The sequence below is a fragment of the Protopterus annectens genome, chromosome 7.part1, assembly GCF_019279795.1.
Source record: "Protopterus annectens isolate FY-2018-M chromosome 7.part1, PAN1.0, whole genome shotgun sequence".
NCBI lineage: Eukaryota > Metazoa > Chordata > Ceratodontiformes > Protopteridae > Protopterus > Protopterus annectens.
Window position 1 is genome coordinate 50424085 of NC_056740.1, and position 22752 is coordinate 50446836.

General features: G+C 42.6%; 1 protein-coding gene across 1 annotated transcript in view; it reads right to left on the reverse strand.

Moving 5' to 3' along the window:
• Positions 1-22752, reverse strand: part of TPRA1 (transmembrane protein adipocyte associated 1) — a 1152100-nt gene that overhangs the window by 198755 nt on the left and 930593 nt on the right. The window contains exon 8 of the mRNA XM_044078540.1: positions 19879-19939. Coding sequence (XP_043934475.1) covers positions 19879-19939 — 61 coding nt within the window. The remainder of the gene's footprint in view (positions 1-19878; positions 19940-22752) is intronic.

Here is a 22752-nt window from a genome sequence, read left to right on the forward strand (position 1 = left end):
TCTTGAGAATAAATATACGTCACATAGCATGCAGCTTCCAGTAGTATATCTCACCAGATGTACTTCAGATGATTGAAAATTTAAAATACTGAATTTTGTTTGACTGAGACCACAATACCTAATTTTCAAAATTGACTGAGTATTATTATAATGAAAGCTTACAATACGGAATTTCAAAATACTGAATTTTAAGCCATAGACATGCACACTTAAAACACCAATGACTAACTCTTTCCAAAAGTTAAAGACTACTTACTTACCCTTAACAGAAACCAGATAATATAAAACCAAACTAGGTGGAGGGCTGCACCCCCTACACCCCCCTGACTATATATATTAACTTTGGGATCTCACTATAGTGGCGAAAAGGGGATATACCTTTTACTTACCTTACAGTACTGTACACACTGCCATTACTGCCGGGAGTGCACAAAACATCCGCCATATTACTTTAGATACTTCCCATAGAAATGTAGAGAGACATGCACACATTTAGAAAAGTACAGTTGTGTATACTTACCATAAATGTAGATGTTAGAGTGTATTCACTTTTGCAGTCATCACATTTGGGTTATCTGCTTGCAGTAGCTCTGTCGGCCTGATTATCAAAGTCTTGGGTCTTGTGTCGGTTGCTGTCGCATCTTCCAAGACGTCAGGTAGTCAGGGATATAAAGCATGCAGCCGATGACATTACATCAGTTTTTCTTGCTCCAGATGTCAGGTGCCAACATAAGGGGAAGCAATTATATACAAGTTTACACCTCCAACAAAAAAGCAAATACACCAAAAAGCTTTAAGCATAGTAAACAAGAATAGAGGTATAGGCAATAGAAGTCAGGGGGCTGGAGGGAGGGTAACCAGGACTTCATCAGTGAATACACTTGAACATCTACATTTATGGTAAGTGTACACAACTGTACTATGTTCTTCGTGTTTCACTGTTGCAGCCATCACATTTGGGTAGATTTCCAAAGCTAAGGTATGGGAGGAGGTAATTAGATAGCATTAAGACCAGCTATAACGCCCTGCAAGACTGCAGTGGCAAATCCATCTCTGGATTTAGAAAAAATTGGCAAGTGGTAATGCTTGGTGAAGGTATGTACAGAACTCTAGGTAGCAGCTTCTAGGATGTCCCTGGTAGGGACACCTCTGAGAAAGGCTGTAGAGGTAGATGCAGCCCTGGTTGAATGTTGTCTTATCCCCTATGGGGTAGGTTTTCCATGATGCTTACAGCAGAAATGAATGCAATGGCCTATCCACTTAGAAATTGTTTGCTTTGAAATGGCCTTCCCCTCTGCCCCTGCAGCAAATGCAACCAGCAGCTGTTCAGATTTCCTGAGAGGCTTAGTCCTGTCCAAGTTATCTGTGCACATCCAAGGAGTGCAGTATTTATTCCCCTTTGCTCTGTGGATTAGAAAAGAAGGTTGGCAAATTAATGGACTGATTAAGGGCCACACTGGATACCACCTTGGGCATGAAGGAGGGATTGGTCCTAAGGGACACTCTGTCTGCATGAAAGATGATGAAAGGCTCCACTGCCATGAGGGCCTGTAGTTCAGAAACCCTTCTTGCTGAAGTGATGGCTAGAAGGAAGGCTGTTTTCCAAGAAAGGAATTTCAACTCTGCATTTGCAGCTGGCTCAAAGGGAAGTAGAGTGAGCTTTTCGAATACAAAGTTAAGGTCCCAGGCTGGAGTACGGGCTCTCCTGGGTGGTCTTAAGTTTTTGGCCCCTAAGAGGAATTGCTTCAGCAGTGGATGAGAGACGAGGGGTGGTTCTGTATTGTAATGAGCTGAAATAGCTGAGGCATGAATTTTGATGGAGGAAAAGGAAAGGCCCTTGTGAAGCATCTCAGTTAAGTACTGAAGAATATGGGGTAAAATTGGGTGCTGCTGTGCCCATCTCCTGAGTTTGGCTCCAGAAAAAGAATCTTTTCCATTTTTCAGCATAGAATTTTCTAGTACTAGGCCTCCTTGCCTACAGAATGACATCCATCACTTGCTTACTGAGGGATGGTAAAGGAGAGATCAGGTAATTTGCCAGGCTGCCAGGTTCAGGGTTTGAAGTTGTGGATGCAGAATATGGCCCACCTGCTGGGACAGCAGGGCAGGGGTCTGAGGCAGGTGCCATGGTGCCAACAGTGACACACTGTACAAGAGAGGGCACCAATGTTGGTGTGGCCAGTCTGGTGCAATCAGTATTGTCCTTGGCTTGAACTGTTTGATCTTTAGTAGTACCTTGGATTGGAGAGGCAAAGGGGGAAGGCATCCACTTTCCAAGCTTGTTTGTGGGGAGTCCTTGTGCAGAATTTGTCCAATTGGTAGTTCTGGGCGGAGGCAAACAGTCTGTGGGCTCCCCCATTTATTTCTCAACATGTTGAATATCTTTGGCTCCAGTTTCCACTTGTGTGAGTCCATGAGATTTCTGCTTAGGTCGTCTGCCAGTGTATTTAGATTTCCTGGCAGGAACTGAGCCTGTAGGTGCACTTGGTAGCTCAAGGCTGTGTTCCACAGAGCCATGGCTAGTCTGCAGAGAGGGTATGAGTGGGTTCCCCCCTGCTTGTTTATGTACCACATAATAGTGGTGTTGTCCGTCTTTACCAATAATTGTCCTGGAAAAATGTGGTCCTTGAAGGCTGTCAGAGCATTCTGTACAGCTAAAATTTCTTTTTGATTGATATACAAGTGCATTTGATTTGGGTTCCATTTGCCTTGAATGCACTGCCCTGCCAAGTGAGCCCCCCATGCATAGTTTGATGTGTCTGTTGTTAGGGTTTGGGCGGCAGGGGGTAGAGTGAATGGCAGTCCCTTGTTTTGGTGGCAGGCCTCTGCCCACCAAAGGAACTCTATCTGTAGACAAGGTATGATAGGAATCATTGATTCAAAATCCTGAGAATGTTGGCACCATAGGCTTTTTAGATACCACTGTAGTTTCCTCACATGCAGTCTTGCATATGGAATTAGTAGAATGCAAGAGACCATGAACACCAGGGCTTGCAGTATTTTCCTTGCAGATAGCTGGGTCTTTGTGGCCAGTAGTTTGAAGTAGACTGTCAACTGAATTTGTTTCTCTGGCGTGAGGTAGGCCATCTGGGAAGTTGTATTCAAGCTTACTCCCAGGAATACAATTTGTTGGCAGGTACAAGATGTGATTTATTTTCGTTTATGGTGTACCCCAGAGACGTTAGCAATTTCTTTACAAATGCCAGATGATTTAACAGTATGTCCTGGCTTTCTGCCTGAATTAGACAATCATCCAGGTATGGGTCTATTTGAATATTTCTTTGCCTGCAAAATACAATGACTGGAGCTAGGCACTTTGTGAATACCCTGGGCGCAGTAGATAAGCCAAAGGGCAGTACAGACAACTGAAGCGTAGGTATTTTCCGCAAGATTCCCTTATTAGAATGTGCAGGTAGGCTTCCTTTAAATCCAGTGTTGCCAATCAGGCATCTTTGCCTAGCATGGGAAGCACCTGATGAAGAGTTAGCATCTTGAATTTTAGGATTACCAAAAATGTGTTTAGGATAGACAGGTCCAGGATAGGACGCTAGGAATAGTCTTTTTTGGGTACCAGGAAAAAACCTTGAGTAGAAACTTTGCCACCATTCTTCTTCTGGCACAGTTGAATAGCCCTGATGATTAAAAGAGAGAGAACTTGCTTTTGAGCCTCTGGCCACTGATTTGGGGTTAGTAAGGAGTGGAAGTGGAATTTGTGTCCTTGGGGAAACTATATTTAAAACCCATTTGTCCTGGGTAATGAGTTCCCAACTTTTTGCATGCAGGGCAATCTTTCCCCCTAAAGGAACAGTCAGTTGAGCAGGGCTTGGAAGGTTTAAAGTTAAGTCACTGAGACAGTTTATCATGGGGGGAGGTCTTACTACTCCCTGCTTTGGAAGTGGGAGCCCCCCACTGCTTAGGCCTGTGAGTACCTTGGGACTGAAGCCTGGGTCTGGGTTTGGACTAAGAATGCCTGGAAGAGGCAGGAGAGAACCAAATCTTAGAGGGCCAATGCCTACTAAATCTGGGAGGCTGTACTTGTAGGAAATTTTTAACAGTTTGCATAGATTTCGCTTTTTCTTCCATCTTTTTAAGTACTACTTCTGCTGTGTTGCCAAACAGGCGGTCTTGGTTTAAGGGAGCATCCAGTAATTTAGCTTTAACATGATCTGGCAAAGATTGCTCCTTAAGCCAAGCATGCCTTCTAAGTACAGACCCAGTGACAGCAGCCCTGCAAGATGCCTCTAATGAATCAAAACTACATTGCAAAGTATGTTTTCCAACTTGTTCAGCAGAATGCATTAAATCCTGTAAATCCTTATTTTCAGCACAGTCAGGAATCGACATCATTTTCTGTTTAAGCAATCCAATAATATGTTACTGATACTTTAACATATGAAACTGGCAGTTTAAGGCCCTAATGGCCAAGGTTGCAGAAGTGTATACCTTCTTACCCCATCTAACCAGCGCCCTGGAATCTCTATCAGAAAGGGTACAATTTTTGGCAGTAGTAGCCTTAATGCCCTTGGGTCCCTGTGAAATGGTCTCAGGATCCGCAGTAGGATTTTTAAAGAGGAACTTGTGAGAGTCAGGTACCCTGTAATACCTATCAGGTTTTCTGCGAGCAGGAGGTAGAGAGTCAGGAGCCAGGCTTGATTCCGAGAAGGCATCATCTACAATGTCCAGTACAGGAGGGATAGCTAAAGGCCTGTGTTGAGGCAGGAGTAAGAATTCCCTAAGCCTCTTTTTGGAGTCAGAGTAATCCTGGCTTTCCCAGCGAAAATGCTCCCTAAGACTATGCACAATTTCACCAAAAGAGAAATCCTCTAGAGGGGAAGCAGAGGGAATGGAGTCCTCTGCAACGGAATCCTCATAGGTAGATAAGGGCAAATCCTGGTCATCAGAGAAAACAATTAGTTATGTACTTACATAACGCTAGATGTATGTAGTCCATCTCGCCATATATTTTTCACCTGTGGGTTCGGAGCTGACAGTCTGCTCTGACTCGGCCTATATACTAGCTCGAAAGTCTTTGATTGGCTGGCTAAGATGGTATCCCACAATGCCGTGCTCCACATCCCCAGATCTAGTTTGCTGCTAACAAAAGCCATTTGTGCAATGCACACACACACAGATCCACAGCCAAGATATGGTCCAACAAGTTGTCTAAAGGGACTAATACCAGGGTTATCAAAAGAGATCCTCCAAATTCTCCAGGCAGGGGGACGGTGGGTGGGTGGGTATTGAAGAATATATGGCAAGATGGACTACATACATCTAGCATTATGGTAAGTACATAACTAATTGATGTTATGTAGTCCTATCTCGCCATTATTCTTCACCAGTGGGACAGCGTCTCTAGCACCTATATCCCGGGTGGCTCAATGAAAGATACTCCTGAGCACAGTGGAGCCAAAGGAAGACCTGCCCCTGGATACCACATCCAATTTGTAATGGGACACAAAGGTATGGGGAGAAGCCCATGTTGCAGCTGCGCATATATCATCCAAGGATAGTCTGGCTTGAAATGCTGTAGACGTTGACACTGCTCTTTTAGAATGTGCTCTGACTGGAAAGGGTATGTTTCTACCTCTTGTCTGGTAAATAAAGGAGATGCAACCTGATAGCCATCTAGAAATGGTTACTTTGGACACCGCTGACCCTAAGCGGTTGTCTGAGAACAAAATGAAAAGTTGATCTGATTTCCTCCATTCTTTAGTCCTGTGTAAATAAAAGCGGAGTTGCCTATGAATGTCCAACGTATGAAACTGATACTCTGCCTTGTCAGAGAAATTGGGAAAGAATACTGGCAGTTCGATGGATTGATTAATATTAGACAGTGACACTACTTTGGGAAGAAAGGTAGGGTTTGGCCTGAGGGAGACCCTGTCTTTATGAAAAACCAGGTAAGGGGGCTTAGCTGACAAGGCCTGAAGCTCTGAAACCCTCCTGGCAGAAGTAATGGCTATTAGAAAGGCCGATTTCCATGTCAGAAATTTCAAATCGCAAGAAGCAGCAGGCTCAAAGGGTGCAAGAGTGAGAGCCTGCAGAACAATATTAAAGTCCCAAGGCATAACCGGCTGAGCTACAGGGGGACGAAGGAGTAGTGTGCCTTTCATGAAGGCTTTACACAATCTGTGCGCCATTAAGCTGGGTTCATGAGCCACATGATAATTAGAGATGGTCGCTAGTTGAACTTTTATGGTGGCTGGGGCTGACCGTTGGTAGAATAGTTGAGACAGGAATTCTAGCACAGTGTTGATGGGAGCCGTGTAGGGGTCAATATTTTTGGACTGTGCCCATATCGAGAACCTTTTCCACTTATTGGAATAGGTCTTCCTAGTGGCTGGTTTGTGAGAGGATGAAAGGATATGTACTACATTTGGAGAAAAATCATGATACCTGACTATGGTCAGAAGTGGAGTAGCCAGGCGGTCAGCCGGAAGGTCTCCAGGGAGGGGTGGAGCTGTCCCGACATATGTGTCAGTAAGTCCGGACGAGCGTCCAGAGTCCAAGGAGGCTCCACTGCAAACTGTTGGAGAAAGGGGAACCATACCTGTCGAGGCCAGTATGGAGCGATCAGAATCAATCTGCTTCCCAGAGATGGTGCTTTCTGAATCACCTTCGAGATGAGGGGAAACTGAGGGAAAGCATATAGCAGACCCGAGGGCCAAATGTGTGCAAGAGTGTCCCTTGGATATCCCCCCAATGGAGGTATCAGTGATAAGAATGCGTGGCATTTCGCATTGAGAGGGCTGGCAAATAGGTCGCAGCAAGGCTGACCCCATTTGTTGAATATGCTGTCCGCCACCTGGCGGTTCAGGGACCACTCGTAGGGCAGAAGGATAGCCCTGCTTAACTTGTCCGCAATCACACTGGTTTTCCCCGGAATGTGCATTGCTATCAAGGTCCTGTGGGAAGCTATCGCCCAATTCCACACTCTCATAGCCTCCCTGCATAGTGGATATGATCGGGTTCCCCCTTGTTTGTTGAGATACCACACTACGGATATGTTGTCCGAGTGTATCGCAATCGTCCAGGTCGGCAGGACATGTTGTAGCGCCTGCAACGCTAGGAGCACTGCCCTCATCTCCAGGACATTTATGTGCAAATTCATCTCATGTTCCTGCCACGTACCTTGGACCAACCTGCCGAGATAATGCCCCCCCCCATCCGGGAGGCATCCATGGTCACTGTGGCTACCGGGTCGGGTGAAGAGAACAGTTTCCCTACTACTAGGTTGTCGGTGCACAGCCACCAACTCAGATCCTGTCTGCATATGTTTGTGATCAAGATGGGATGAGATAGAGGCAAACTCTGAAAGGATCACTGAGCGAACTGGAGCAACTGTAATATGCGCATGTGCAGCCTCGCTAAAGGAACCGTCATGATAGTGGATGCCATCGTGCCTAGTAGCTGCAGCACTAGCCTTGCCTTTACTCGTGTCAAAGGTATCATCGTCTGAACCTGCCGTTGTAACCTTGTGATCCTTTCCATGGGCAGAAACGCTCTCATCCGAATAGTATCCAACTCTGTTCCTATAAATAAGACACGCTGTGAGGGTAGCAAGGCAGATTTTTTCCAGTTTATTGTGATGCCTAGCTGATGGCAAATGCTGATGGTATAGTTTCTGTTTTGACAAAGTAGATGCTTGGTGGGGGCGGCTAGGAGCCAGTCGTCCAGGTAAGGAAACACCTGGAATCCTAGACGCCTCAAGTGAGCCGTCACCACTGCCATGCATTTGGTGAACACCCTGGGGGCTGTGGTGAGACCAAAGGTCAGGGCTCGAAACTGGAAGTGTCTGGCTCCCAGCCGGAAGCATAGATGACACCGGGATGCTTTGTCCATTTTTATGTGGTAATAGGCATCCTTCAGGTCGATGGAGCACATCCATACTTCCTTTGCCAAAAGAGGAAGAATTGATTGTAGTGTAACCATTCGGAACTTGGACTTGCGAACATAATGGTTTAGTCGGCTGAGATCCAAAATGGGTCTCAGGTCCCCCGTGCTTTTCGGCACCAAAAAGAATCTTGAGTAGGTCCCTAATCCGATCTGGTCTGGGGGGACTAGCTTGATGACTCCTTTTTCTAGCAGCTGAGAGACCTCTGATGCTGCTTGGTCCCTTTGACTGGGTGGTGGGTCTGGGATCCTTTTGGAGGTAGGGGGAAAGGAGTGAAATGAAATGGTGTAACCAACGGCGATTATCCCTAAAACCCATCTGTCCTGGGTTATTCTTGCCCAGGCTTCCGGATAATGGGAAATCCAACCCCCAACTGGCTCCGGAGAAGCGCAGCCAGACACACCCTCAAGAGTGAGAGTATGGGGAACCGCGGAAAGAATCCTGGTCCCCCGAGTTGCGGGGGCCCCCTCTGCCTCTGGGGCGGCATCTTCCAGAGTATGACCCCCCCCTCTGCCTCGAGGGGGGGGGTCTCACCTTGTGCGTCAGGAAACAACCTCTGTGATTTTCTGAACCACATCTTTCCCCCCTGCTGAGACTTGGGATAAGGTCTCGACGGTAGGAAAAAACTGACTCCCACGGCAGACAAGGTCTTACCCTCTTGTTCGCACCTGGTGAGTGTGTCTTTTACTTTGGTCCCAAACAAGGAGGAACCATCGAAAGGGGCATCAGTAAAGGAAGACTTAAAGGCCTCCGCAAAGTGACACAGGCGTAGCCAGGCCTGCCTCCTGAGGGCCACTCCTGAACTGGCCGCCCTGCTCGCTCCCTCGGCCGTGTACGAGATTAGTCGCATGGACGAGTTTGCAATAGAATTAAGGGTGGAAAGCTGAGCATTGACTGTTTGAGCCACCGTCTCAGGAACATTACCCCTGAGAGTATCACCTACCTCCTTAAGGAGATCTCTTTGGAGCCGCGTGAAATGAGTCAAGTAATTCAGCGACCGCAGGGTAAAGAAAAGGTATGCTTCCCGTAGCAGTCCATCATCCTGGACTCCTTGTTTGGGGGATGAACCGTAGAGGAAGATTCCGCAACTTCCTTCTGTGTGGCGGCCGCCACCACCATAGCATCTACTGGGGTTCCTTTTGTCAGAAATTCCTTCCCTTGGGGAGCAGACAAGAATTTGTTCGGCCGTCGAGGGACAGGCTCCACTGAGTCAGGGGTCTCCTGCACCCTTCGACAAATTATGTCTAGGAGCTCATCGAAGGGTGGAGATACCCAGGAGGCGGAAGGCTGGGCACCAAAAGACTTAAGTAATATTGACTCCTCCTCGGAGGGGGTTTTGGAAGGCCAGTCTCCTCTGTTTCAAAATCTCCAGTATTTCGGAGAACGAAACATCCTCAGAGGAAGACTTGGGGGACCCCTCCGACTCCTCGAGGTCAGTATCTGAAGTGAGGGACTCATCCTGGGAGTCTATATGCTTCCTCTTACAAGATGTCTTTCTGGGGAGTTCCTCAGGCACAGAGTCTAAGGGTTCCTCAGAAAGAAGGGGACCGCTCATGGGGGTGTCCTTAGGCCTTTGCGCCCTGCTGTCCAATGATAGAGGAGTGTCAGAAGCTCTTGTCAGTGCATTAGGGTACGGGAGAACCGATCCGAGGGAGGCAGCTGAACCAGCCAGTGCGCTTCGCATTGCCTCGAAGGCAGGGCCCCAGAGTCTGAAGACCGACCGCCCTCTAGGGCCATGACCAGGGCCGGAGTCCCCCCTGCCGACGTGCCCAGAGGAAGGCTCGGCACCGCCCTGTGCTCTGAGTCATTCCCCTCAGCGCCGACAGAAGAGACTCGAGTCCCGGACCCTGTGGACGGAGCCGACAGGGTCGGAGCCGAAGTCGGTACCGAGAATCCCAGTTGGGGTATCAGAGCCGACACAGGAACATCCCTCGGAGCGGAGCTCACCGGCTCCGAAGACAATGATGCGCTCGGAGGAGGAACAGCAGGTGCTACTAACAGGGCTGGCTCCAGAACCAACTGGGTCGGAGCCGAGAAGAGTTTAGCAAACACTGGCGATTCCAGGAGCCGCTGCACCACCCTATCCACATCCAGCTCTGAAAGCCTGGAGGATTTGGTGGAACCCGAAGGAGAAGCAGACCTCTTATCTGGAGAGACTTGTCTTACACTTGGAGACCGGCTCCGAATTGGTTCCAAAATTATCGGAGCGGTCGAAGGTTCAGTCAAAACAGTGACTTCCTGCGGCTCCCAGATCGATGGAGCCGAGGAAGCAGATTCCACAACCAAAATCTTAGAGGGCGGCTCCAAGACCAAAGATGGAGCCGGCGACATCTTTTTGGACTTAGAAGCTATAGACTTCGACTCGGAGCTGGGAGTCTAAGCTAACTTTTCCTCAAAGAATGGTTTTAATAGACCCTTTAGTATCGACTTATTTTTCCTTTCTTGGAGCACCTGAGGACTAAAGGAGTGACAAAAACTGCAAGACTCCTGAAGGTGGATGGCTCCAAGACAATACACACAGACGGAATGTCCGTCTGTAATAGACATTTTATATGCACATTTCGAACACTTTTTAAAGCCAGAAGGCTTATGTTCTTTTTGCTCTTTAGACATGATAGAACTAAGCACAGAACTCCAACTTTCTCGTAACCGAGAAGAAAAAGGCGGGAAGCGAGCGCCTACTATAACAGTCACTGACTAGACACAACGATAAGAGACCTCTAATTAAAAACGGTCTCCACAAAAGAGAACACCACAAAGTCCGACGAACAATCACAAGGGAGGACTAGGTCCTCTAACTCAAATGGGCCTAGCCCGAGGAAAGGGATACCACAAAAAATGCACAAGCACACACAAGAGAACCAGAAATACCAACAATCGCTCTCACACAAAATCAAACATTAAACAATATCAGATAATTTCTCAAGAAATTTCCCAAGAAAAATAGTTTTCAAAAGGTACTTAGCCAAGCCAAGACCACGTCCGAGCTCTACAAGCGGCAAATGAGATCTGGGGATGTGGAGCACGGTATTGTGGGATACCATCTTAGCCAGCCAATCAAAGACTTTCGAGCTAGTATATAGGCCGAGTCGGAGCGGACTGTCGGCTCCGAACCCACAGGTGAAGAATAATGGCGAGATAGGACTACATAACATCAGAAATTTCAGAATCCTGATCAGAAGGAAAATCAGTCCTAGGTCTCTTAAGAGGGGGTAAGGGTGGCTTCCCCTGATTAGAGTAAGAAGGTCTTCAGCTATTCTTATCATTTGCTTTTTAGGCATAGAGGCCTGACCATGTGGTCTGGGAGTTGGTTTTCTAGGCATGGATCGAGTTTTAGGCCTTGAAGAAGAAGATGGCGTCTGTTTAATATGCAAGTCAGTAGGCCTGAATACACCCTCAGATGCCGGTGTCTGCACAGCAGCTCTGGACCCATTCAAGATAGAGACATCCGCAGGTTCCACAGTCGAAGCATCTCGCAGCATACCGGACTCCAAATGGGTCTCAGTAGAGGCTTGCAAATCTGAATAAGCGGGTATCAGGGGCTGCAAAAGCGCCTCACTGAGTACCGGCGAACTGGCAACTAGCTTAGGAGAAATGTCGTCGGCAAGCTTTGGACCTATGCGGTCTCTCTCTGTCTTTATCTTTGTGTTTTTTCGGAATGTCAGTAGTCAGGTGGCTTATCGAAGCCATTTCTGGATAATTGAACAGAGTACCAAAATATTTAGATGCGTAAATGAACTGACGTTGAATATTACGAGGTGTGAATAAGGCACAAAACTGGCAGCGAGGTAAGTCGTGGTCTGGGCCTAAGCAAGGAATGCAGTACGAATGAAAATCTTTATGAGGTATTTGCTTTTGGATCTGAAACTCGAAAACTAAAATTTCAGGAGTCTGCCAACCAGCACTTGCGAACTGCTTTTGCTTCGGGCACCGCACGGCAGGAAAAACTGATGTAATGGCATCGGCTGCATGCTTTATACCCCTGCTTACCTGACATCATGGAAGATGAGACACCAACCGACGCAGGACCCAAGACTGTGATAATCAGGCCGACTGAGGGCTACTGCAAGCAGATAACCCAAATGTGATGACTGCAACAGTGAAACACGAAGAACATCATGACGACACTACATTCAACGCTTTGACTGGTATTCTGACAGTTGGCATGTTATGTTACAGTAATTTTTTTTATCACAAGCAAGTCACAGGTGAAGGGAAACACACCATGTCTATGGCTTAAAATTCAATATTTTGAAATTCAGCATTGTAAGCTTTCAGTATAATGAGACGCAGTCAAATAAGTTTTCAGTATTTTGAAAATTAGGGATTGTGGTCTCGGTCAATGAAATTCAGTATTTTGAGTTTTCAGTCATGTGAAGTAGACCCCTCTCACCATATACATGGACCAATAATTTGCATTTTCTTTTGTAGTAATAAAATAGTTTATATACAGTATTTGATACAAGGCATGCTACATTACAATGATTGCTTAAAATTAGCACTAACTCTGCAATAAACATGTCACAGGCTCCTTACATCAAGGTAACAGAAAATACCCATATATTTGAACGTTTGTAATGTCGAACGTTGTTAATGCTAGCAGAAGTGATTGAAACTCATTTGATCACTTCTACAGGTTAAGTCCATGCAAGATTGCAAACAGTGGGGGTCAGGGAAATTGCACTTTCCCCAATATAGAGTGATCTCTGAGTTGGTAAATATAACTAGTAGGGGATGTGGGGGAGGGGGTCAGTGTTTTGCAGTTCAGCATTTATGTACTTCATTATTTCAAAGTACATCCAAAATAGCTTACTTAATTATATAAAAAAAGCATTTAAGAATGCAACTTTTCAGTCTCACATATTATTCTCTCTCTCTCGTAGCTCATATACCTTCCTGGTTTCTTTAATATTCTTCTAAATTTAGAGAATTTAACAGAATTGTTTAAAGCAGATAATTTATCTTCCTTTTTGGAACCCTAATTAATGTTTGCTGCTCTTGATTATCATAGATCTTAGTGTCTACTGTTCTGAAACAGCACTTGACATGACATTTCTGGCTGCTCTTCCTCTTGGAACTCTGACATAGATGCAGCTTATTCAAATGTATGCAATTCCTTCTATACAGCTTTCCATTTTCTCTATAGTCAGTTTTTGTATTCTTAAATCTATGAACTGCAAGCCTTGTAGCCTTTTGCATTTCAGAAGTGGATCTGGCTAAAAGTAGTGTTCCTATAATGGAGTACTGCCATGTGAGATGATAATTCGCATAGCTTTTTGCTGTTGCTCACTCCTAAAATTCTCTCCAGTTGATAGTGGATAGTAAGGAATGAACATTATGGGGAAGTCCATTAAGGTAATGCAATGTGTGCACCGCCACGTACACATCACTGTACCTTTCAGCAACCATCCTTACAGAGTGTCACATGGTCCTCTAAAATGAAGACATGCATGCTGTGAAGGGATAGTCCTGTGACCATGATGAATGCTAACGGGCATTTGGGGTGGAAGCCTATGCCAATTAGCCATGTGCTCTCTCCCTGGAATTGCCTGCAGGAAGAAATCTACATGGCTATTTCAACCACACCGCTGTAATGAACAGCCTAACATGAACATGGTGGGATAACATTAGACACCAGGAATTTTTTTTGAGTGCCATAATGGCACACACAGCAAAACTGAGACTCAGGGTGAGGAAAGCACTAGACACCAGGGAGTACTCTTGAAAGTGACATAATAGCACTGACATCATGAAAGAGATTGGGGGGTGTGAAGGGAACCAGTGCACAGCAGGGACAACAAAAAAAAAGTGAAATGCCATAAAGGCACTAACACCATAACGGTTACCCAGGGTGGGAGGAAAATACTAGACACCATGGATGACTAATGGAGTAAACTGCTGCACTGGCACCAACGGCAGTATGGGGATTGGAGGGTGGGGGTATAGACGAACTTTGCCTTACAGATACATGCCTCAATGGCACTCCAACTACTACAGGGGTGGGGGGAACCATGGGAAGGAAGATACTGTACAGCAAGGTACAACAAGTATGGTATGTATACTCGTGTTTATGTTTCTGTACTTGTGTTTGTATGAGGGAGTGACTGGGCGGAGAATTGCCACTGCCTACATGAGCAGCAGGTTACTATTGTGATGAGCAGATCAGCAATGATCTACACATCGCAGGAGTAAATACGATTCAAAGATGTGATTTGGCCAAAAATGTCATTTTACCTCATCATGACTAACATGTGTCCGAATCGCAAATGGGCACACTGTGGGAGAAGGGCATTTCTAGCACAATCTGTACGGCTCGTGATAGGCACTTTAATTCCTTGGTGTGTGCTCACATTCCAAATTCACTTATAAACCTTCTGAATTCCTGACTTTTGTAAGTTTCTCTTTGTCGGGTCCAAGTCAATTGGTTGAAGGACCAAATTGTTGAAACCCATATGGTTGAGAACATACAGTAGACAATTTGGTTCGCCAAACCATTCTGACTGAGATTGCAGTACAGTAGGGATAAGGGAATTTGCCCTTTTCTGCACTGTAGTCTGATTAGCAGGGAGTGTGGGGAGCTGGGGGCTTTCCCCACTTCAAAAATGTTGTTTCTGTTGTTGGTGGATGTTGTGTAGACTGATGGCAGTTTTTCAATTAACTGCACTGTCGACTATATGTGTTGACAATGTGATTTTTCGATAAACTGACAGATTCCTTCTTGTCTCAAGAATGCAGATTTTTATGCACTAATTATACTTCTAGAATTTGTAAGTTTGATTACTTCAGAAAACTTGAAAATAATCATCCTTTTATATAAGAAGCATGGTTCTTTTTAAGTGGAACAAGTTTGTGCCACTCTGCCCCACAGATGATCATAAACAGAGTACAATAGCCATTCTGTCTTTCTTTTAACTGTTATGGAATGTGCTATGGATGCCACATATCTGAAACACTTGATCTATATAAGTTGACTTTCCTGGCCAATGCATTATGTCTCTTGCTCTATATTCGCACTTTACTCTCAGATGTGATTTATGTATCATTTAAAGTATTTGTCTTCTCTGATGATCAGAAACTATTAGTTCTGCCAGCTTTGAACATTAAGACCTGACAATTTATTTCACTTCTGAAAAAATAAGACTCAGTTTGTTCCCTAATTTAAGATTTTTTGCTCAGGTTATTCTTTCACTGTAATTTCTTTAAGTAACTATATTCTAAGACAGTGTCAGTACAAACATTTTTTTTTTAACCTTTTCCTTGGTCGCTGCCAACTGTGGCATTACCCAAACCAGCCTCTGTTTCTCCTAATAACAAATCCTCCTATTTTGCTGAAAAATATGCTCTACTCAATATATTTGCTATATGTACGTCTTTGCCAGATCTGTATTTCACTTTCATATAACACCTCTATAACTTAAGTAATTTAATCTGTACATCTCAGAGGTGCTTTGTACAAAAAGAATTTCTTAAATGCTATACAAGGGACTGCAGTCTGCTTCCACACAAATGTCTTCACTATACACGTTTTCATAAACTGCACACAGCCTTACACTATTGCCAACAGTCCCCTCTTCTATATGTGCATATCCATTTGAACATTTCTAAATGCTCTAGACTCATATGACTATTCACAGCTGTTATACTATTCTGATTAATATTTACTTGTACCACAACTGGCTTATTTATATACTTACTATGTTAGTAAGGGTGCATCTTTAACTTACTTTTTGAGCATTTCAAAACTCTTCCTTTTCATCGCTCCTTTCACAAACTACATCTAGCTGACAATTTTCCTAGAGGCAGTGCAACTTGAGACATATCAGGTACAATTTTTGCAAGATACTTCAGCATTCCCAGAAACCTGTATAATGTCAGTTTGTCTTTTGTTTTGGTTTCTGCTCAACTGCTCTGACCACTTTTATATCATGTCTCAGTCCATCTGATGTTAGAACATAATTCATATTTCAAACATATTTCTCTTATTTTATATCTTCTCATACTTGGCTTGAAAAAGCCATCTATTCATATGTTCTATAAGTTTCCGGTCAGGCCTTTCTAGCACCTGACCACATATCAACTGATCATCAATTATACTTGTAACACCATGTAAAGCCCTCCACTACTTATGCAGCATCTCTCAGGAATATCTCTGGTGCTAGTGAAATACCAAACGGAAGTCTAAGGAGTTTGTACCTTCCTAATGGTGCATTAAATGTACATAATGTGGAGATTGATTCATACAGTTATCTCCTGGATAACCATGTCATTGAGTACTGAAAACAACTTAGCATCTGACATTTGTAAGACAACTTTAGCAAGCAGACTCATGATTAGACAAAGATCTTATACCCTTAGATAGCAGTCATATCACAAACTCTCTCTACACGGATTCACTTTACAATCTCGAAATACTGAAATCCCGAATTTCAGTATCTCGAGACGAAAGTACTGAAACCACAAAATCACAAAACACCATAAAACCGAACATCACAATACTGAAACTTCAGAATATTGAACTTTCAGTATGTGATACTCTGTTTTAAAACATACTCTCCACCACACAAGCAAACACTCATACACCTTCCTCCCCGCACTACAACAAACCAACAAAAAATACACAGACAAAAATATAAATCAAACCCACCTAAGCTACATAAAAGCAGGGGGGCAAGCCCCCCTGCACCCCCCCTTGTGGGGGACTGCACCCCCTTCACGCCTGCTACTTATATATACAAACTCCAAGGTCGCACTAAAAATAAAAAGACACTAAACTCACTGCTACACACTCCACATTCCCATTGCACAAACACACATTACATATGTACAAACACCACCTTCAACACTTACTCACACTCTTACCTACCTACCCCTAACCTACACCTAAAATTTCCCAACACACTCACATACACTCCAATCCCTACCCAAAACCCTTAAAAAAAAAAAAACTTACCTAAATCTCCAGCTATAACCACACATCAGCAACCATCACCATATCCCATAGCACACTGCACCTTACAGACACAGTAAACCACACATCACATAGCTCACCACCACAACTGCAGAATCGACATTTCCAAGTTCGGTCATATGCAGTTTCAGGCAACTGCACTTTTGACACACTTGTCTCGAGATACTGAAATTCGAGACGTGAGTATTTTGAGACTGTGAAGTGAAACACTCTGCACATACCACTCTAAAAAATGCAACAACCACAGCTTCTCTATACTTGGACCTAAAGTTTGCGAATCTATACTAACAAACAGAGACTCCACCTCATTCCCACAACTTAGAAAATTTATTAGACCTCTCCAAGACAGCAGAATGCCACTACTTCACAAACATAAGCGCCTCTATACTTTAACTTACATCCTACGTACTAGACTAATCAAAACATATCTTTCTCTCTCTAACATTCTTACATCTACCTGCATTTGCTCCGTCATGGCCTTTCATAGATACCAGCATGACTATTTTAAAATCTTATATTAAACAGACAATCAGTGCCATCTATGCATACGAACAAGGGAAAATTATAGTCATCAAATTCCACAAATGCCTTTATTTCTACCACTCTGCCCCACAATATATATATATATATATATATATATATATATATATATATATATATACATATATATATATAAAATATATATATATATATATATATATATATATATATATATATATATATATATATATATATATATATATATATATATATATATATATATATATATATATATATAGATATATATATATATATATATAAAAAACTGTATACTGTATAATCCAGCTTTGTTTTAAGTCTCGGTTTTAGCTCTATAAAGTCCTTATTACTTATACTTTCAACTACATCAAAAATATATTTCCATTCTTTTATAAAATAATCTTAATCTCTTCATTAATTGTATTTCTGTGCTGATTGCTAATGCTGTAGTCTACTTTGTACTCTGTTGTTATTGTTGTATCCTGTATTGTATCACTTTTTTATTCACATGTCTGTATATTGCAGCATTTCTGCACCAGGATGAAGCCCTACAGTCCATCTGGATCAGTGCTATATCCCGGTAAACATAACTAAACAGATAAATAAACAAATAAATATAAAATACCATATCAGATTTTGACAGTAAGATTAGTGTAAATGATGTTAATAAAATGATAAATGTGGCAGTTGTGTATGTGGTGAACAGACTGCAAAATGCTGAACAGATTGCAAAGATACCACATGTGGCTTAACCTGTGAGCAGACTGGTGACAGTTCAGTTTTTCAAACTCTGTAAAGTTATGGACTTCACTCTGTGGGGGATCTTATGGAAAAGGGATATACTCAATGAAGTTCCCACAAAAGACAAAAAAAATTGGGAACAATAACCATAATATTAAACACTTATAAAATTGCATGGCAACAGTTAACCTGATGTTGGCTTGTAGAACATAACTAGTGGATTACAGACACAAAGTAATTTTAATGTACAGGGCACTGCTAAGCCTACATATCATAACTCTCAACTGACCAAGTTTTTGTAGAATGTCCAGAATTTTGCCTCATGTTTGTGGGTCTTTTCCTCATACAATTTGTGGCTTTCTAGCAAATCAATGAAGTTACCAAATAATGATATATATGTGAGTTTAAGACTTCATATTCTTTAGAAAATTCATGATATAATGCAATTCTAACAACTTTCTAAGTTAGTACAAGCAATATTGAAACCTGTCCTTATTTTTGGGCCTTTGCCTCCTTCATTATTTCAGGCTTTATTCCAATTTCCTCCACCAAGAGGTTGGGAGATACTTCAGAGGACCATAGAGGTGGTTTGGGGAATGGAATTCAGTCTTTAGAAAGCACTGAGCTACCTTGATGGTGAAGGGTACTGGGGAAATAAGATTAATACCAGGTTATAAAGTAAGACTTGGAAAGGTGATGACAATGCCTATACTAAAACAGAAAATGGAACAATCTAGATTCACCCATTATTTAAGTGAGTACAATGGGCAGAACTGAAATGGAAGCAAAAAGAGTAGAGAATGGGGAATTCATATCGCAATTAAAAGGGAGGAGAGGTTCAGAACAGACTTGAAGCAGCAATACTTCACAGAAAGTGTGACGGTCTTATTTGTTCTGCCTGTTAGTACTGATACACTTTAATTAGAAGAGTGATTCAATATTACCTAGGGAAGACCAAGGAAAGAATGGCCAACTGGAAGGGGCAGACATGCAAGAGTTAACTGCAACACTTAAGAGCGACATAAGACCACAATCCTTCTCCATCAGCACCTTTTGTATCTCGGGATTCATATGTCTGAAAATGAAAATAAATTAAATATACACTCATTTGCATTACTTTGGCAAGGAGTACTCTTCTGCATTCAGTGCTTGATTACACGGGTCACAAAACAACTGGCTGCTGTCATGAACTAAAATACTTAATATCTGGAATTCACTATTCAAAGCAGATGGTGTTCACAACAAATCAATTTTAGTAATGAGAGAACTCAAACGAAAATAAAGATTCTGAGATTTTCTGGTTCGAATTAAAGTACTAAATACTGGAAAAGATCATTTCCTCATGGTGTTGCAAGGAGTAGCTAAAAGGTGAACAATGACATTGGCAAATAGAAAGAAATACTTAACAAAAATGACTCTGAGCAATCAGCAAATTAGGACATACCTATTTCTTATGAAGAAAATACAGGAAAAAAACATCACAAGTACAAATCATAATAGCAGGAGAAGCAACTAAATCAAGCGGGTACCTCCAGAAACTAAGTTGCTATAAATGACAGTGCAAAGGACAGACACCCCATTTCACTGTAAAAGAAATGCAGGGATTCTGTACACATGCATCCTTGCTCACTTTTATCACAACCACAAAATGGAAAATGAAACAATTTTCTTCATGACTACTGAGACTTTTTATGAGCAACTTGTACTTCAAGTGCATTTCCCTTAACCACTGATGAAATGTTTTGTTACTTACATGGCAGGAAGATCCTCTCACTCAGTGGAGTTTTAGGCAGGATAACAATTAATGAATAAATCTGAAAGAAAGATAAAATAACTTGGTAGGTAGTAACAACTGATAAGTAAATATGAAAGATAAAATTAACTGGTATGTAGTACAAGGCAGCAAGCAGTTAAAAGGGCACAGTTAAAGGCACTGAGATGCAGACCTGGAGATCTAAATGTACCTTTTCACTGCCAACTCATGCCCTGAAACATCATAACCAAAAGAAAGAGACAATGCCTTATGGTGCAGTGAAGCATCAGAAAACCATTTCGAATATTGTATATTTTTAGTTAAGAACAGCATTTAAACAAGAGTAAATGTGAAAATACTCACCTCAACAGCAGCGCTTTAAGGAAAAGCTCTTGCAGTAGTATATCAAAGGGGATTCAATTCACTGTCACTTGTCAGCCTGAGTCTTTCAGTAATCATATGTTCCAAACTTCTTGAAAAGGACCTCTAACGTGTACTGACATTTGAGCTGGCACATGACTCATTTAAGATTAGCTTTACTCTGTGTTAACCTCCATTCTTCAAGTAAGATACTAATCAAAACAACGACAACAATTTTATAGTGATAAAGAATGAATACTATGAGCATATTCAATATGCAAGTTATAATCAGTGATTTAGAGGGGATCAAAAGCTGCAACAGTCTCTTTGCTAAGAACATTACAGTTATGGCATATTCAACATAACAGTAGATGATGGGAGTGTCCCAGTCTTCACACTACTTATTATTCAGAGAGAGCACTCTAGACAGGCAAAACTTCTCAATTAGTGGGGAAAAAGTAAAAATACACAATTCCTAAGCTGTAAATGGCCGTATACTTAACATAGCTACAAAGCACATGCTTAGATAAGAAAACGAAGCCATAAAAGTTAACAGGAACACTAAGCAAAAATGCCATGGTAAAAAATCTGCAAAACAAAGTCATTATCATTCTCTACCTAAATGGTACAATAAAGAAACTACCACTCCCCTCGGACTTGTACCGCATAATTCTGGTGTGTATGATGCACATTTTAGTTCTTAAAAATGTACTACAAATAGAATGCAGTCTTACTGAGTAATGACATTTCAAATTATAAACTCAAATTTACTTTTGCCCTGTAGTATGCAGACAGTGTAAACACTGCTGTACTTGATCTCAGTGCATGTTGTGCTTCCATTTTAAGCGTCATCACCTGTAATTGCCCATTCCTTCCCCTGTATTGGGTATACCAAACACAGGGATGAGAACTTTCAGACAGGGTCATCATTCAGACAACCATGAGGGCTGCTTGCACCCTTAACAGCATCCTGGCAATGAGGCCCTAACCTCTCCACTGGGTGGAGGAAGAGAGTGACCCACATCAAAACAGGGACCATAATGTTCCTCCATACGAGTCCATAATTCTGCACACCCTTGATGACAGCTACCTTCTGTAGTGGCTTTGTGGATACATGTCAAATTCCCACAACCAACCCTTCACCGACAGGTTGTAGAAACAGATGGCACTAATCTACTCCCTTCCTCCTAATAGTCCTCCTCAAGGCAGCTGCAACAGACACCCAAGTCACTAAATGAACTCTAGTCACCTGGAATACAGAGAGCTTTAACAACCTACACCAATGGAGCTGGCTAAAGAAACACTGTTGATTCAGATTTTCAGATGTACAACAGATATGGAGCCATGACTAATGAAGAATCCAGTCCTCTCCATCTAGCATGACACTGTTTTTCCTCATAAGCTACAATGCTTAGGGACACAGTCCATGTGATGGTGCATGCTGTGGCATCACAAAACAACTAAGTAAGCAAGCTTGGCATCTGCTGTAACATTCTTCAATGCCCGGTTTACTGTCTGATGGCAAAATATGATGCAGCTGACAATCCTCTCAGAAAGAGATGGTCTAGTAACAGAGTCCCTCCTTCCAGAGTGAAAGGAGAAACAAATGGCTACCCAACTTTCCAAAACTTATATAGCCATTTCAGATAAAACCTGATTATGTACCTTCAGGGCTTAAAGGGCTCTCTTCTCTCCTACCTATGCCACAGCAAACTGGATTCTATATAAATGAAGGTCTGCACACACTAGGTACTGGAAGCAGATATAACCACAAAAAAGTGTTTTCCAAAAAATGAAAATCAACAATGCAGAATCATAGAGTTTAAAGGAGGGAGACCAGGTGAAAGAGCTAATCAAGATGTTCAGCAATAAACAGGGGAGGTGTTCTTCAAAGGCAGAAATGGATACAGCACTCGGTCAAAGAGCTGCTTGATCAACTGGTGCTTCCAAGCTCCTGTCTTCCACAAAGTCATGATGGACAAAAAAAGCTGACATATGCACAGTGACAAAAGAATAACTGAGACCAAAGTCATACAGGTGCTTGATACATCAGGGTGACCAGTAAGCTGACAATATGGGGTGGTATCAAGTGCCACTCTGCCCAGATGGAAAATCTCTTTCAGCTAGCAAGCCCAAGTCTGTTTTGTGTCACTCCAGAAACCCCAGTAAGAAGATGTGTATGAATCAGAGAACTTTAAAGCAGAAGTCACTGTTGGGTGGAACCAGCTCCTTTAAATCCCTCATGAATAAATGTACTGAAAAGGCTGTTCACGTCCACCACAATGTGTTAAATTCAAACAAAGTTTGTATGATGGTACACAACAAAATTAATCTCATGACTCTACAAAAAAAAAAACTCATTTGCTCACTAGAAAGTGATCTAAAAGCATTAAGTAAGACCCATAGTGAACAATCTGAAGTGCAATGCTAGTTAGGAACTTAAAAGTAGCAACCAATACAAAAAATAATCATTATGCTTTATTCAGCTACATTAAGAAACTCAAAAGTAATAGC